This window comes from Lissotriton helveticus, chromosome 10 (assembly GCF_964261635.1).
Source record: "Lissotriton helveticus chromosome 10, aLisHel1.1, whole genome shotgun sequence".
NCBI lineage: Eukaryota > Metazoa > Chordata > Amphibia > Caudata > Salamandridae > Lissotriton > Lissotriton helveticus.
The window spans coordinates 267,185,928-267,201,416 of NC_136071.1; the positions used below are offsets into that span (position 1 = coordinate 267,185,928).

The 15,489-nt window shown below is 45.2% G+C and overlaps 1 protein-coding gene across 3 annotated transcripts in view; it reads left to right on the forward strand.

Annotated features, from left to right (window-relative positions):
- The first annotated feature begins 2,122 nt into the window (after positions 1–2,122).
- DNAJC19 (DnaJ heat shock protein family (Hsp40) member C19) overlaps positions 2,123–15,489 on the forward strand; it is a 92,068-nt gene continuing 78,701 nt past the window's right edge. The window contains exon 1 of one of the 3 annotated variants that reach the window (XM_078665283.1): positions 2,123–2,271. In XM_078665283.1, the coding sequence (XP_078521409.1) occupies positions 2,239–2,271 (33 nt within the window). In that variant the 5' untranslated portion in view covers positions 2,123–2,238. Of the gene's footprint in view, positions 2,272–3,742; positions 3,890–15,489 lie in introns of those variants that run through there. The other 2 variants (XM_078665284.1, XM_078665285.1) reach the window with 2 other exon arrangements.

Consider the following 15,489-nt stretch of genomic DNA (forward strand, 5'->3'; position numbering starts at 1 on the left):
GGGGTACCTGATGATTTTCTCTTCTGTGTTTTACCTTTCCCTTAGGCGTTATTTTGTAACCGTGTCGCTAGGCCACCCCTTGTCCGTTTTGCCAAAGGCTCCCCCAGGCCACCACTTGCGCCGATACATTCCATGGCCGACCTTTTCGGCCTGGTTGATCGGGTGTCACAAGTTTCTCCTTTATCTATGGGGGGAAAAGTTTTGGCATTGGCTAAGGTTTGATCAGGAGGGCAGGCCAGATTGTGCAGGCCAGAAGATACCACACTCCTATCTTGTATTGCATCAAACACAATGCCATCCTGGGGAGTGATACACTCCTGGGACCGTGGGTTATGCCCAATTCTCGGACCCCTGTGAGTGATCTGCGGGGTCTATATTTAAGAGGCTTATAGGTTGAACCGCTATCACAGGTGATTTGGCCAATTGAATGTTACCCATTGAGGATCTTTTTTGAGCTGCATAGACTCCTAACGAAAGCCTTTTCTCTGTTAGTATTATCTCATGCTGGAGCAAAGTTCCAGCCCTAACCAAAAAGGCATCCAAAGTGCCTACCACACTTCCCCCTGCCCCTACCTTCTGTCCCACTCCATTAGGTTTGGCAGTCATAGCCCCAGGTTAGTATTGCACTCTTAAAAAAATTATTGGGTTCACTAGGCGCTTCAAAAAGGTTTTATCCTGTAATTAAGGAGGCTATAACTGACGGAGACACTTACATATAATATGTCCACTAGTCAGTCCGAGGATAACCCCCTCACAGCTAATAAACAAAGTGTTCAGCAAGGTCTTTAGACCAATGTCATAGAGAATACATTCCGCTTACTTTGTGTCCAAATGTAAATGTAGGAGGGGTGGCCCAGCACAGCCTCTTCCGGGCTAGGACGGGCGCGGACGGGCCCGTTCCGCGTGGGAGGAAGTCCCGCTCCGCTTTTCAAGCGCCTCCTGGCGCTGGCTGAGGACGAGGATTGCTAGCGTCGCAGGGGGAGTGCTGGGACTTCGAGTCCTTGAATTGCTGTGACCCGCGCTAATGGTGGTGAGGATGCGGGGAACAGGTACAGCGGGAGCCCGCGGTGAGTGTAAGCATTGCGGTCCTCCCAGACCGATTAATGGCAGGTTTAGATTTCTCGGCGAATGTCACTCATAATTACACTAAAATTATGAAAATATCACACATAAGCAATCTGAAACCTTGGCAGCTAAGGTCTGGTAATGTGTATGATAGGTACAATAAGATATCATAGGTTAAATTTCAGGCTATGTTGTTGGATTATGATTTAACAGAGTTTTAGTTTTGGGGTTGTAAAGGGGGGAGGTGTTTAGTATGGGGCTTGGTGGTTATTGCTTTTGTACTGCACTTAATGTTTCTATTTGTTTATTATGTCATGCACATAGATGTTCTGGAAGGGGAACGATGTGAGGACTCGGATCCCAAGGGAGCATTCTTTGCCTGGTCTTACTTGGATCGGATGTCCTTCACTTCAATCTCCTTCGTCGTGGGTTTTTGGCTGAAACTTGGAAGAATACATATTTCATTGAATATATCTTTCATGTTTGCACACCCAGCGCTGATTGTAAACAAACTAGTCCAATGTAATCATTTACTTTGTTCTGGAACAGTGTTGGTTTAAGAACAGCCGAAAACCATCAAATAAAGACGTTGAAATAAATAAGGGACTAACCGTACCCAAAACCTATCGGGAATGTACACTAGTTATGTACGAAAAAAGGCTTCCGATGAAACCAAAAAAGATCGAACTGTTGTTAAAGAGAACATAACAAATGTAAACGAGGGTGCTGCGGAAGTGTAAATATCGTATGAGAACAACAAATAGTTTTAAAAAATTAACCTATATCAAAATTAACAACAGCATTCATATTGTCATATTCTCACATTTCTGGATGTTATTAGAATACATATGATGTTTTGTATGCCAAAGGTTTTCGTTCTTCCTATTTGGAAAAACACTGTTCACAAAAAGCTACCTCGACTAAGTGAGCGGTTGCGTTTTGCCAGTATATTTATTTCTATTCAAGGGACAATTTGTAGTCCTTCCTCCATCTCAGCAGCAGAAACCGTGATCCGAGGCACAGAAACCTTGCCGTAAAGCGTTTCTATTTGCGACAATTGTCTTGAATTGATTTCTGTACTCCAGGAAAATTGACCTTTGAGAGTGGCTGACAGGGGTATGATCTGTTCTAGGGGCTCAATGTACGGCAGAGCCCCCTCCTACGTTTTACTTCATGGGACACCACTGCTCTGCTAGCCTTACAATGGTAAGTCGGGTCAATGGACTTAGCTGCAACTTATCTGACCAATTAATGCATGGTCTGTCAGTCTAGCATGTGGACTTGGCAAGAGACGAAGCATATACTTCTTTAAACACGTTAGTTTAATTAACACTGTGATTATTTATTTTTTTAAGAAATAAACACACGATAACCCGTTTTCAGGCGTTAACCACTGCTAGTACATAACTGTATGCGAGACGTTTAAACGAATCCTGTATTTCCCTCCCAAGACAACCCACCCAGGCCAAACAGGATGACTTTAGAAGCCATCCCAGCGTCATTGAATGATCATCCAACTACATTAGAGGTCATTTTCACGTCTTCAGACATCATCAAGCTCTTAACCCCTTCCATGCTCATGACGGAACGGTTCCGTCATCAGCGTCGGTGCTCCGGTGCTGATGACGGAACATTTCCGTCATGAGCCAATACGATTTTAAACCCTTCAGCACTGCAGCGAAATTCGCGCAGCACTGAAGAGGTTAAAGTCATCAGCAGAGCTTAGAAACTTGAGCCTGATGATTTCCGGATGACATGAAAATTATTATCTGATGACTTCACAAGGTGTGACTGTTCCTGATGATTTGAGGATGATTTGAAACCCAGTACCAGATTACTTCAGAGGATGCATTGCTACTGTTGGTTTTTAGGATTGTTTGGCAATGGGTGTCGGATTACTTGAATTAACACCAGAGTGGTTAAATTAAAAAGACTTGTTCATAATAATTTGAGGATAATTTGTTGATTGCTTCTGGAACACGTCCAACATTTTAGTTATTTATTAATGTCCAACATTTATTTATTTTTAGAAACTTTAGGAAAGTGAGGTGAAATAAAAAAATATATATATATATTAATGTCACAGAGTGTGCTGATAATGCAATATAATTTTCCTTTTATTGTCACGTAATTTGGTCACCATTGCCACTGTTAGGTTTTTCATTATGGCATATTTTCAATGGCTCTAAGAATAACTAATGTATGTGTTGTAGCTGTTATATTAACAGAATAATATTCCAAGTGAAGGTTCGAAAAAACTGTTTCTTCGAGTTTTGCCCTTTATTTCACATTCCATGATTCAGCGTAAATAACTGCACTGTACCTAAAAAAGTTCAATTATTGACTCTCTAAAGTAAAAATATTTTTTTTTGTGTAAAGCACTCTGATGCCAATTGGGGCAAGTTAGTTCGCGCTATATAGAACTGCAGTTAAATGCTTCTTTCAAACAAATTCAGCAAGTCAATGGAATGTCAGCATCTACTTCTAAGATAGTTAGCTTAAACAACAAAAAACATAAAGTCGTCTTCAGATGGAGCGCCCATCTGCACAAAGGTTTTAGGTAGCACGTTATATAAACGAAGACACTGGTATTGTCATTGCCAATGCTTAGTGACCGCAGGGTCAAGTATTATATTGTGTGTTTGCTGCAGTCCTTTGTCTATTTCTCTAATGCAAACTTGTGGCCTTTGCATCGGAGCGGAAGCGGAAGTACAGTTGTTTGGTCGGGCGAGGAGAAAGAGAAGGTGCTGCTGCGTCTGGCCGTTCGTGGACATGGTGCTGCATTCACTAACAAGAAGGAGAAATCATTGTTCTATTTTGTTCGGTATTTTGGTGAAGTTGTGGATGGGGAGAGACTGAAAGTCTGGGGTGTGATTTCCTGCATCTCCTCGCCCTTTGGTGTTATTTGCCAGTGGGGTGCTTTGTTTGAAAGACGGGAGCCCGCCATTTAAATGCAGCCCTCGGACCTGCTGCTGTGTTTGGGAGAGGTGGATGCCCGACGCCGCCTCGCCTCTGTGATCTTGACTTTTTGGCTTTCTTTTTTACAGCGTGGGAGCAGGACCCACGAACCTGTTGCTTTTCATGATTGTGGGGCTTTTTAAATGAGGCACTTGCGTGGTGGTAGAGGTGATTGTGTCAACAAGTTAAAAGGGGGAGCCGAACGAATTGCCAAGAAATTGTCAGGCTCTTAAAATTCATGTACGAGTCTGTTTTTTTTTTTTTTGGGCAAGGGGAGAATATTTTCTTAAAGCAACACAGATACCTGCCAAAGTATGAACAGTGTTTGCTTAAAAGCTAACACTTGCACAGAGATCAGTGTTCACGTGCAATTTTAAATCGCAAAAGTAAGTAAATAGTACCTTGGAATTCACGTGGAAATGATTCAGTCGTGTCTTAGACCCGGCAGTATTTAATTACTGACTTTAAAGCGGATCACTATTCTGCTCTATATTCTCATGACTAAAACTTGTTGAGACAACAGATTATCGATGGAGCCGTTAAGGTTTTTAGATGTTTACTTTAACTTGCATTCTGTAGGAGTGTTGTCCCCCCCCCCCCATGTTTATTTACTTTATCTTGCATTCTATAGGAGTGTTGTTTTTTCCCCGATGTTGTGTTTCTCTAATTTTTTCGTGCAACATATGACTCGTGAATGAGTGGCCTCAAGGTATCTGGGTAAATTAAAGCTGTGGCTGACATTTCAGGGCAAAAAAAGTTATTGGTGGAGGCCGGTGGTAGATGTTCAGCTCATCTATTAAACATCTTAAGGTCAGATTTAAAGACCCTTGGGGCACTTTGCTCTGCTGTTGCGTCACTTTTCTGACGCATCGGCAGCGTAAAAAATGCGCCACGACACATTTACAACGTGACGCATCTAGGGAGATGCGTCACGTTATAAAGCCCTGCACCACATTATACCTGCATCAGGTATAATGTGTGCAGGGTGGGCGTTCTGATGCAGGTAAGCCTCGTAAAAGTGACGCAGTGAAATCTACACTTCTATGACGCCACTGCATCAAAACCTTACGCCTGCTTGAAGCAGGTGTAAGGAGTGACGCAGCGCAATAGACATTCCTGAGCATTGCTGGAGTTGAGTCGTGGTTGTGACACAACTCCAGCAATGCATTACCTTTACGCCAACAGATGCTTGGCGCATCTGTCAATCCTTGCGCCACGGAGCGCTGCATTGTAAATGCGATTCAGAAAAGGGGGTGGTGATGAACAGAGTGTCTGAATTAAGCAGACCACTCTTACCCAGTCCAAAGATCAGGGCTTGATCCATAACCGTTATTTAGCTCACTGCCCCATCCCAGCTCAGAACCTGGCTATATGCAAATTAGTCGTGTCCCTGGCCCAGTGCATCATGGGAACAGGGCAGACCAAACTACCAAGCCAATTCTTCACCAGAAAGGAGACAAGCTTCCGGGGACCGGTTTCTGGCATTACAGCCGTCGTCGGCCCGGCTTGCTTGAATCCTGATGGAGCAGTGAGCAAGGGACTCATGTCTGAGTATACCCTGCCACACCTATAGTGGCCAAAAACGATTCAGAAAAGGGGGTGGTGATGAACAGAGTGTCTGAATTAAGCAGACCACTCTTACCCAGTCCAAAGATCAGGGCTTGATCCATCACCGTTATTTAGCTCACTGCCCCATCCCAGCTCAGAACCTGGCTATATGCAAATCAGTCTGTCCCTGGCCCAGTGCATCATGGGAACAGGGCAGACCAAACTACCAAGCCAATTCTTCACCAGAAAGGAGACAAGCTTCCGGGGAATGGTTTCTGGCATTACAGCCGTCGTCGGCCCGGCTTGCTTGACTCCTGATGGAGCAGTGAGCAAGGGACTCATGTCTGAGTATACCCTGCCACACCTATAGTGGCCAAAAACGATTCAGAAAAGGGGGTGGTGATGAACAGAGTGTCTGAATTAAGCAGACCACTCTTACCCAGTCCAAAGATCAGGGCTTGATCCATCACCGTTATTTAGCTCACTGCCCCATCCCAGCTCAGAACCTGGCTATATGCAAATTAGTCTGTGCCTGGCCCAGTGCATCATGGGAACAGGGCAGACCAAACTACCAAGCCAATTCTTCACCAGAAAGGAGACAAGCTTCCGGGGACCAGTTTCTGGCATTACAGCCGTCGTCGGCCGGCTTGCTTGACTCCTGATGGAGCAGTGAGCAAGGGACTCATGTCTGAGTATACCCTGCCACACCTATAGTGGCCAAAAACGATTCAGAAAAGGGGGTGGTGATGAACAGAGTGTCTGAATTAAGCAGACCACTCTTACCCAGTCCAAAGATCAGGGCTTGATCCATCACCGTTATTTAGCTCACTGCCCCATCCCAGCTCAGAACCTGGCTATATGCAAATTAGTCTGTCCCTGGCCCAGTGCATCATGGGAACAGGACAGACCAAACTACCAAGCCAATTCTTCACCAGAAAGGAGACAAGCTTCCGGGGACCGGTTTCTGGCATTACAGCCGTCGTCGGCCCGGCTTGCTTGAATCCTGATGGAGCAGTGAGCCAGGGACTCATGTCTGAGTATACCCTGCCACACCTATAGTGGCCAGAAACGATTCAGAAAAGGGGGTGGAAGGGTATACTCAGATGTGAGTCCCTTGCTCATTGCACCATCAGGATTCAAGCAAGCCGGGCCGACGACGGCTGAAATGCCAGAAACCGGTCCCCGGAAGCTTGTTTCCTTCCCAGTGTAAGAATTGGCTTGGTAGTTTGGTTTGCCCTGTTCCCATCATGCACTGGGACAGGAACAGACTAATTTGCATATAGCCAGGTTCTGAACTGGGATGGTGCAGTGAGCTAAAAAACGGTGTTGGATCTAGCCCTGATCTCTTGACTGGGTGAGAGTATTCTGCTTAATTCAGAAACTCTGTCTATCACCACCCCTTGTTGTTAAATATTTTGTCCACCCTAAGCGTGGAAGGGTATACTCAGATGTGAGTCCCTTGCTCATTGCACCATCAGGATTCAAGCAAGCCGGGCCGACGACGGCTGAAATGCCAGAAACCGGTCCCCGGAAGCTTGTTTCCTTCCCAGTGTAAGAATTGGCTTGGTAGTTTGGTTTGCCCTGTTCCCATCATGCACTGGGACAGGAACAGACTAATTTGCATATAGCCAGGTTCTGAACTGGGATGGTGCAGTGAGCTAAAAAACGGTGTTGGATCTAGCCCTGATCTCTTGACTGGGTGAGAGTATTCTGCTTAATTCAGAAACTCTGTCCATCACCACCCCTTGTTGTTAAATATTTTGTCCACCCTAAGCGTGGAAGGGTATACTCAGACGTGAGTCCCCTGCTCATTGCACCATCAGGATTCAAGCAAGCCGGGCCGACGACGGCTGAAATGCCAGAACCCGGTCCCCGGAAGCTTGTTTCCTTCCCAGTGTAAGAATTGGCTTGGTAGTTTGGTTTGCCCTGTTACCATCATGCACTGGGACAGGAACAGACTAATTTGCATATAGCCAGGTTCTGAACTGGGATGGTGCAGTGAGCTAAAAAACGGTGTGGGATCTAGCCCTGGACTGGGTGAGAGTATTCTGCTTAATTCAGAAACTCTGTCCATCACCACCCCTTGTTGTTAAATGCATTGTAAATGCGACGCATCCATGGTGGTGCAAGGTTTTTTTTGCGTGTCACAGGTAAAATGACATCTCTGCTATAAGGCAGAGATGCATCAGTTTCTTGTAAATCTGCCTCTCAGTTTCACGTTTTTAAGGTATTTGAGGTATATTTCTTGCAAGGTTTAGAAAGTCAGAGGGCACTGTGGTATCTTCCTGTTTATCACACGTGTGCTTCCTAGTTTACATGTATTTGTCTAGAATGTTATGGTTGAAATGGTCTGATTCGCTACTGGTCAGTTACTCCTGTGTTGCAGGCAGGCACTGGTCTTTGGCAATTGTTCTTCTTGGCTTATGTAGACAGGAATTATTTTCCAGCAGTTGTGTATTGCAGGCCCATACTGCAGATCATGTAGTGGCAGCGACAGTACCAGTCCTTCGAATTAGCAATGGGAATGCCCAGCAGCACTATAACAATTTGGTGCACTACGTCTTAGGTAGTTCACAGCAGGAACTGTAGCCGGAGACTGAGGAACTGCTCACACTTTGCATTAATACCTGCTTCACTCTGTCGGCAGACACTCTGCACTATTTGGTCAGGGCGGCCATATTTTTATGTGTTTAGTCCTCGTGAATTTCTAAAGTCAGCCCTGTCTCCATCTTCCCTCACTTCAGTTGCAGGATCTCTGCCATCCAGACGCAGTATTGCAGGCAATACACATGCACTGTTTGGGATACTTCTGTCCGCCCTCCTTCTTGTTCCAAGTGCTACAGAAAAGGGATATCACTGGTCCTAGTATTGTGATTCTTTCTATACAGAACCCTAGTACTTCTTAACAGGTTATTTACACATTACATATTTACGCACTTGACATGCTTATGCAATGTCAAAGCAAGCGCTGGGATTACATACAGAGCTGACTTTACACGAGCAGTTTAGGTAGACTACGCTCTCTTTTGACAGAGAGAAAGGGTTCTGATCACAGTAAAGATTCACAATAAGTCGGTACACATTCACCACACCACACCACCATTCTATGGGATTTACCTATGCCCACTATGAGAACTTGCTTTGGTGCCCCTTGAGGTCACGGAATCTGTTCTGGACTTCACAGTACATGGGACAGGCCTAGGCCTCTGCACACACAGTAGAATAGCGTGCTGCCAGGAAAAAATGTCACAGGGAAAGAAGTCAGCTTAAAAAGTGCCTGACCGGCACAAATACAAACCATCTCTTCTGCCTTCTCTTTGAAGGGCTTTATGGGCAATGGAGTCGGCTCTGCTCCGTACAGCGAGAGGAGAGCGATGACAATCCCCTGATACTTAAACTAAAACAGTCGACTTTGTCCTTTGAGGCTGAAGTGGAGGGACATCAGAACCAGCTAGAAGTCATGAAGAATAGGAGAAATGTTAAGTGGGAGGTAGAGGTAGTAAGCACTTCACCCAATGCAGTTCCGGCCTTATAATTAATCCTTGCCACCCAATTAGAGACTGTGCTTGCTAACTGGGGACATAACGCAACAATCTTGACTGATACTGTGTTCTTAAAATTGAGGGATCTTTTAACCTAGGGAGCCTTGGGGCAACTTAAATCGATTTCCCCAAAATGGAAGTTCAGTATGCCATGCAGAACATCAAAGACCAAGCTGCTGGAAGCAATATAAAAGGGAGTCGCCCGGGACATCAGGGAAATTTGGGCCCTATACCGGTTCAATTCAAAGCAAGTCAAAGCAGAATGGGGAATTGAAATTTGATTAGACTTCTTGAATGCCACAACTACTAACAACCAGAAGAAATTCAGGTATTTAGTCAGGCTAGGCAGGGGGAAATTGAGAAAACCAGCTGAGTCTTTAATCCTACTCTGCAAATGGGCATTCTATTTCGGAAACCTGCACTCTACCCCGTATGAAACAAAGAGGGTTGTCTCCCCTAGGGATGGCTAATTCTCACTTGCCCCCAGTAGTCTTCTTCCTAGAGGAAACTGCCCGTGCTGTGGCCTCTTTCAGACATGGGAAAGCACCAGGGTTCAATAAGATCCCTGCAGACCTCTTTAAATAGGATAATTCTTTTTGGGTCCCCTACATCAATGCCTTCTTCAATGCAATTGTGGCGGTGGACGCAATTCCTACTTCATGGAAGGGTGCTAGGATTGTGCCAATTTTTAAGAAAGGGAACCTCTGCATCCCTTCTAATTACCGCCCAATCAATCATCTAGATAATTTACACAAACGGTCTTCTGTAAGCAGGTTTTGGAGTGACTCTTAGATTGGTATGAGGCGAATCATATTCTCTCGAACCTGCAAGCAGGCTTTGGGCATAAAACTAGTGTGCTTGACCAGGCCTTCCGAGTTCTCTTGGCCAAATGGAAAATGGTAGACTTGAGAATGGGTGACATCCTTGTGACACTGATCGACCTCCGTGATGCATTTGACTAAGTGGCCCGGGGAAAGTTGTGGGGAGTTCTTCGGGGAATGGGGTCCCTACTAACTAATTGCACATAGTCATGCTCTTCCACAAGGGACATTTTGCCACGGTCTGGTGTGGTATGAGTTGGGAATTGGCTGAGGCTTTCCCAGTTGAACAAGGTGTATGTCAAGGTTGCATTCTAGCAGCAACACTTTTCCTCTTATACGTCGGTGATTGTGTCAGTTACCCGTTGAACCACTGTGTAAATGATTCCCCTTCCCTTGCGGGCCACAACATCCCAGCGCTACTGGCAGAAACTATGTGAGGCCTACAACTTCTGTCCGACAGCTTTAATCAGTTTTGCATAGAGTATGATCTTGAAATGAACACCCCCCCAAAACAAAATCTATGACCTACTCAAGTAGAGGTAGGGTGAGGGGTGTCATCAGAGCAGGGAATCAGTCCATAGTCCTGCAAACCACAGGTCTTAAAAAGGTCAATTGCGGTCAAACACAGAGCCGGGGCAATATGTATATTTGCTAAAAAAATAATTAATAAATAAGTCATCCTCCCAGCTGTGGAAATGTACAAGGCGCAAGCAAGGGGGTTAGACCTATACGGAGCTGAACTATGGGATCATTACACAGACCCTCCAGCTTATCGCGATTTGCAAAAAAATCGCGAAATCGGCCGATCTGTTGAAATGCCGCGATATTTGGGCAAAAGCCCGCGAAATTTGCCGTTTCCGCCGTCTCCCCCGTTTCCGCCTTAAAATCCAGCCCCATGCGCACCCATTTTCCATTCCCCAGGATTTCTTTCGCGGCGGCGAGAGAAGGAGCGAGAGGAGGTCGAGGACGGCGGCCGAGAGAGGGAGAAGACCACGGCGGCCGAGAGAGGGAGAAGACCAGCAAGAAGCGGCAGCGGCAAACACATGAAGACTCTTCCTCTTCTCCAGAGACCAGGGAAGCGGACTCGGAGCAGGAGAACAGCCGGCCGGCGAACACAGACAGGAGGTACGTCCGTCCCTGCCAGGATCCCGTTTACAGTGTGATGCACAGCTTACTAAGATGCAGCCCATATAAAGCGCGATGCACTCATCATTTCAATCCGATGGCATCTGACAGTAATGTCCTGAAAAGCATAAGTTCCCATGCTTGTAATCCAAAGAATCTTATTGCTTTCAAGCAGCTGGAAACAATTTGTTGAAACTGAAATGATCATAAAAGTTTTCTAGTCTCTGCCTTCAGTAGTATACCTGTTTTCATTACCTTGCCTAGAGGAACCAGGCCTTTATAACAAAGAACCGCATAGATACATAAAATGCCTGCACTTATTTTTTACCTCATAGAATTGCACAGACTGACATAAACCTAGGGTTTTACAACCCTTGTTATAAATGTCATGTTATTTGAAGCATGCTCCTTTGTGTAGCGCGACAATGTGCTCTGGTGCGAATGTGAGCTAAGATTTTGCAAAAGAAAAACATGAGGCGATACGCTTTCAAATCCACACATGTGGAGGAAAAAGGTGAATGCATGCACCATTAACCCGCTATATGGTTAAAGGCTAGGGCTATTTAAAAAGAACTTTTGATGGTTCTTTTAATTCTTACTGCACTCCTGTTTTCAGTAAATGCACAGATGATGTTCTATTTGGTGTGTGACACGTTTTCACTTGGAAGGCAGTGCTCTCACCCTGGCTGTTAGCCTATTCTGTTGCCCAAAGGAGGTGAGGTAGCATACAAGCCCACATTTTAGCAGAGAAGAACGACCTTTAGGAAAAATTGCGGAAATCTAATATCCCTGGTGCCTTTTTGCTATGGCAGAGTTTTTTAATATGAGAAAGCAGAAGGAAAGTTATTTGATGCTTGAACTAGTGTCTCCTTTGTAAATTTGAACTTTTGGTATTTTTAGCGGTGTCCACTGAGCTCTTCGGAACTCAAGTGGGGTGGCACGCTTCTCAATACTAAACATTTGTAAGTGTCTCACTTTTTAGGTCTTAGCTAGAGGCACGTGCTGTGTTTAATCTGTGGGCTCCTCCCTCCCTATCTTTTACCGAACTGCCAAGCCAAGTCATTATAACCAGCAGCACAATACTGGTCTAGATTTGGAGTGCTCAGAAGAACTGAACGTACATGGCCAAGATTAACATGCCTTTTAACTAAAACAAATGGGCTGAATTGTAAATAAACAAAATGTACATAGCTCCATGTTGTCAAATAACTCAAACAGTAAGATATCTGTGTTTGGTGTTGCAAAAAACCCAAAATAAAATGCCGCTAAATGCCGCTAAATTTCCATTTTTGTGCCGCTAAATTTTCATTTTTGTGCCGCTAAATTTGCCAATCCATGCCGCTATATCCTGGGGGGTCTGATTACAACATGGATGTCCTGAGTGTTGCTGAAAGCTATTTTCTCAGAGCTCTTACTGGCCTGCAGATGGGAACACCATTAGTACCACTACACCTGGATCTAGGTATCCATGAAATAGCTGTGTTGGCTGCATTCAGGCCATTGTTCTACTGGATACGTATTTGGTGCACTAGTGAGTTGTGTCACTTTAGAGAGCGGCTAGCAGAAATGGTTGGGCTTTGTGAAGAAGGCTTGGAGTGACCTATCCCTGAATATATTTTGGAAAGATTCCTGTTCTATGAAACCCGGGGACCCACAGATTGGAAAAAACAGGGTTTTGAGAATATTGACACTTACAGGGAGCACTAAATAGATATGGGCAGTTTAACCAGATCCATCCTACTACATTAATCTATCAACAAACCTGAGGAATTGTTAGATGTGTACGCCCAGTACGTGCACGTGAAATGTTTCTACAGTTAAGATATGGAATACTCCCATTTGCAGCCTTTACTGCTTTTTGGGTGGGCGCGAAGCCGGGGTCTTGTAATTGTTTTTGTTGTGAAAGTGTTGTCGATGGCATGCCTGATACGATGTGATGCTCGGGTTCGGTAGTGGGAGGGTGGCGTTGCGGTCCACATTTCTCTTTATGCAGATGATGTTCTGCTGTTCCGAGACGACCCACATTCCTCAGGCCTTAGATGCCTTGAAATCCTCCATCTTTATGGGGAGGCCTTCGGCTTGTAAATTAACATACACAAATAGCTTTTGTGGTGGTAGCTGGGGATGCCGCTAGGCAGTACTGGTGTCTTGAGATACCTATACGACGTAACTCCTTTAAATATCCTGGTATTGGTCTCCTGTCTCCCAGATCTGAACTGGTCCCTCAATTTTCATACCCGAGCATCGGCCTTGGACAGGGAATTGTCTAAGTGGGGCCGCCTGCCGTTCAATCCAATGGGACGCATTGCTGTCTTCAAAAACATGAGTCTACCCCGATACTTCTATCTTCTGACAAACTCTCCCCTTCCTATCCCGTGGATGTGGTTTCAATCCCTGACTTTGAAGATGATGGCCTTTTTTGGGTGGGGCAACACTGTGTGGCCTTTGCCTCTGTGTTAAAGTCCCTGTTCGATGGTGGCCTTGGCATGCACTACGTTTATGGCTACTACCTCGCTGCACATCTGGTCCCGATCAATGAGTGGTTTATGAAGGTATAAGGTGATCCGGCAAACCGGATTGAGCTGTACTTCATGGGTCTCAATGGTCTTCTCGGCTAGCTTTATGGCAGCCTGATACCTCCGTCAACTGCCTCTTGTACCCAGGTGACCCTACTTTGCTGAGGAGCGGCTTTCTGCTTTACCTGCTGGAAATCTGCCTTACAGACTTGACATTGCTGTGGCAGGGTACCTGGTTCAGGCAGGTTTCGAGTCTTTTGGGGTTCGCCCAATTGGACCGATAGGAATAACATACTTGGGAGACGTTTGCCGAGGGGGGACGTTGATGTCCTTTCAGGAATTGCAACATCAATACAGTCTCTCCCTCACACAGTTATTTCGCTCGCTGCAGCTGCGCCATGCTTTGTTGGTACATCTCCAAGTAGATGCCCAAAACCAATCCCTTTGAAGCCAATCTTTTGATGGCATGAGTGGGTAATGGAGCTATATCAGTGATCTATCTCTACCTGTTGATCAACTTCCCCCTCCTCCTCCGGCAGAGGTGGGAGGGCTGTGTAGGTGAGCTCATTGATGATGACTGGAGAGAGGCATGCTTGGCCCCAAGAGATTTAGCAATTTTCTCAAGGCTTCGGATGATCCAACTTAACTATTTCCACATAACATATCTGACCCCCCAGCAGTTGCAGCACATGCACAAGATGTACTTTCCCCTGCCGCTGACTTCTTTCATTTGGCCTGGACCTGCCCGGCCTTAACATCTTTCTAGTACGGGTTGGGTACGAGATCTCTGAGGTGCTGTGTCACTGTGTAGACTGGAGTCCCCTGGTGCCCCTGCTGGGTCTCCTAGAGGAAGTTGGGGGCCAAGAGCTGAAAGCATCTTTATAGGCATTGTCTCCATAGTGGCCAAATGGGACATCAACCAAACCTGGAAATGATCAGAGCCCCCCTCTCTCCTGGAGAAGGGGAGTTGATTGGTGTGCATGCCAAGAAAAAACAAGTTGAGTCAAGAGGCTTCGCACAAAAAAATAAGATATGGAGTGCATGGTGGGTATACCAGGGAATATCGCTGGGATGAGGATGTGGATGGGGATATTCATGACAGTGATTGTGCACTGGTTTGTTCTGACACAGATGTGATGATGCTGTTTTCTTATTGGTAGACAACACCTTGTGATATTAAACCCAATAAAGTTTGGTTATTAAAAAAACTGTTGTAGAAACAGATGAACATTCGCTAGTTTTCTGTTACCTATATGCCAAAGCAACAAGCATGTGGATAGTGCCCCTTTGTCCCACTTTGAGCTGGACGGAAAGGGGAGAAGCGTATAGAATCTGTAAAAGTGACCCCTCAACATTAGTCATAGCAGCCATGCCAAACTTTCTATGCACAGCTTGGATAATGAGGCAAAAGATTTTAAACAACATGATGAGATAAGAAGTTAGGAGGTCTTACTTGATGCGCTTTTGCCTGTAAGGATTTGAAAAACATGCATACTTATGTTTTACTGTCATGACTTTTTTTTTTTACTTGTAATTGTTTTTATGCCGTTGATAATGAAATTTTATTTTGAACTGTCAATAAACTTGACTTGTTTCACGTGCAGTCTGGCCCTCCGGGCCGCGGTATACGCCTGTTCATCATACAGGGAAATTCCTGTCCCAACATTACTGTTCCATTATGGCCACCATGTTTAGAAGCATCATGATGGCTTCTTTAAATGGTATAATGATAGACTGTGCACAGTACACTCCCAAGATGGCATGCCAGTATGATGCTTAATGAGCAGCCATCTTTAAATGGTATTTTTCATATTGTGACATTGTTTTACTTTCCACAACAGCTGCCATGTTTAGAAGAAACATGGAGGCTGCGTTGGAACTATAACACAATGATACATGATGGAGAACATCTCT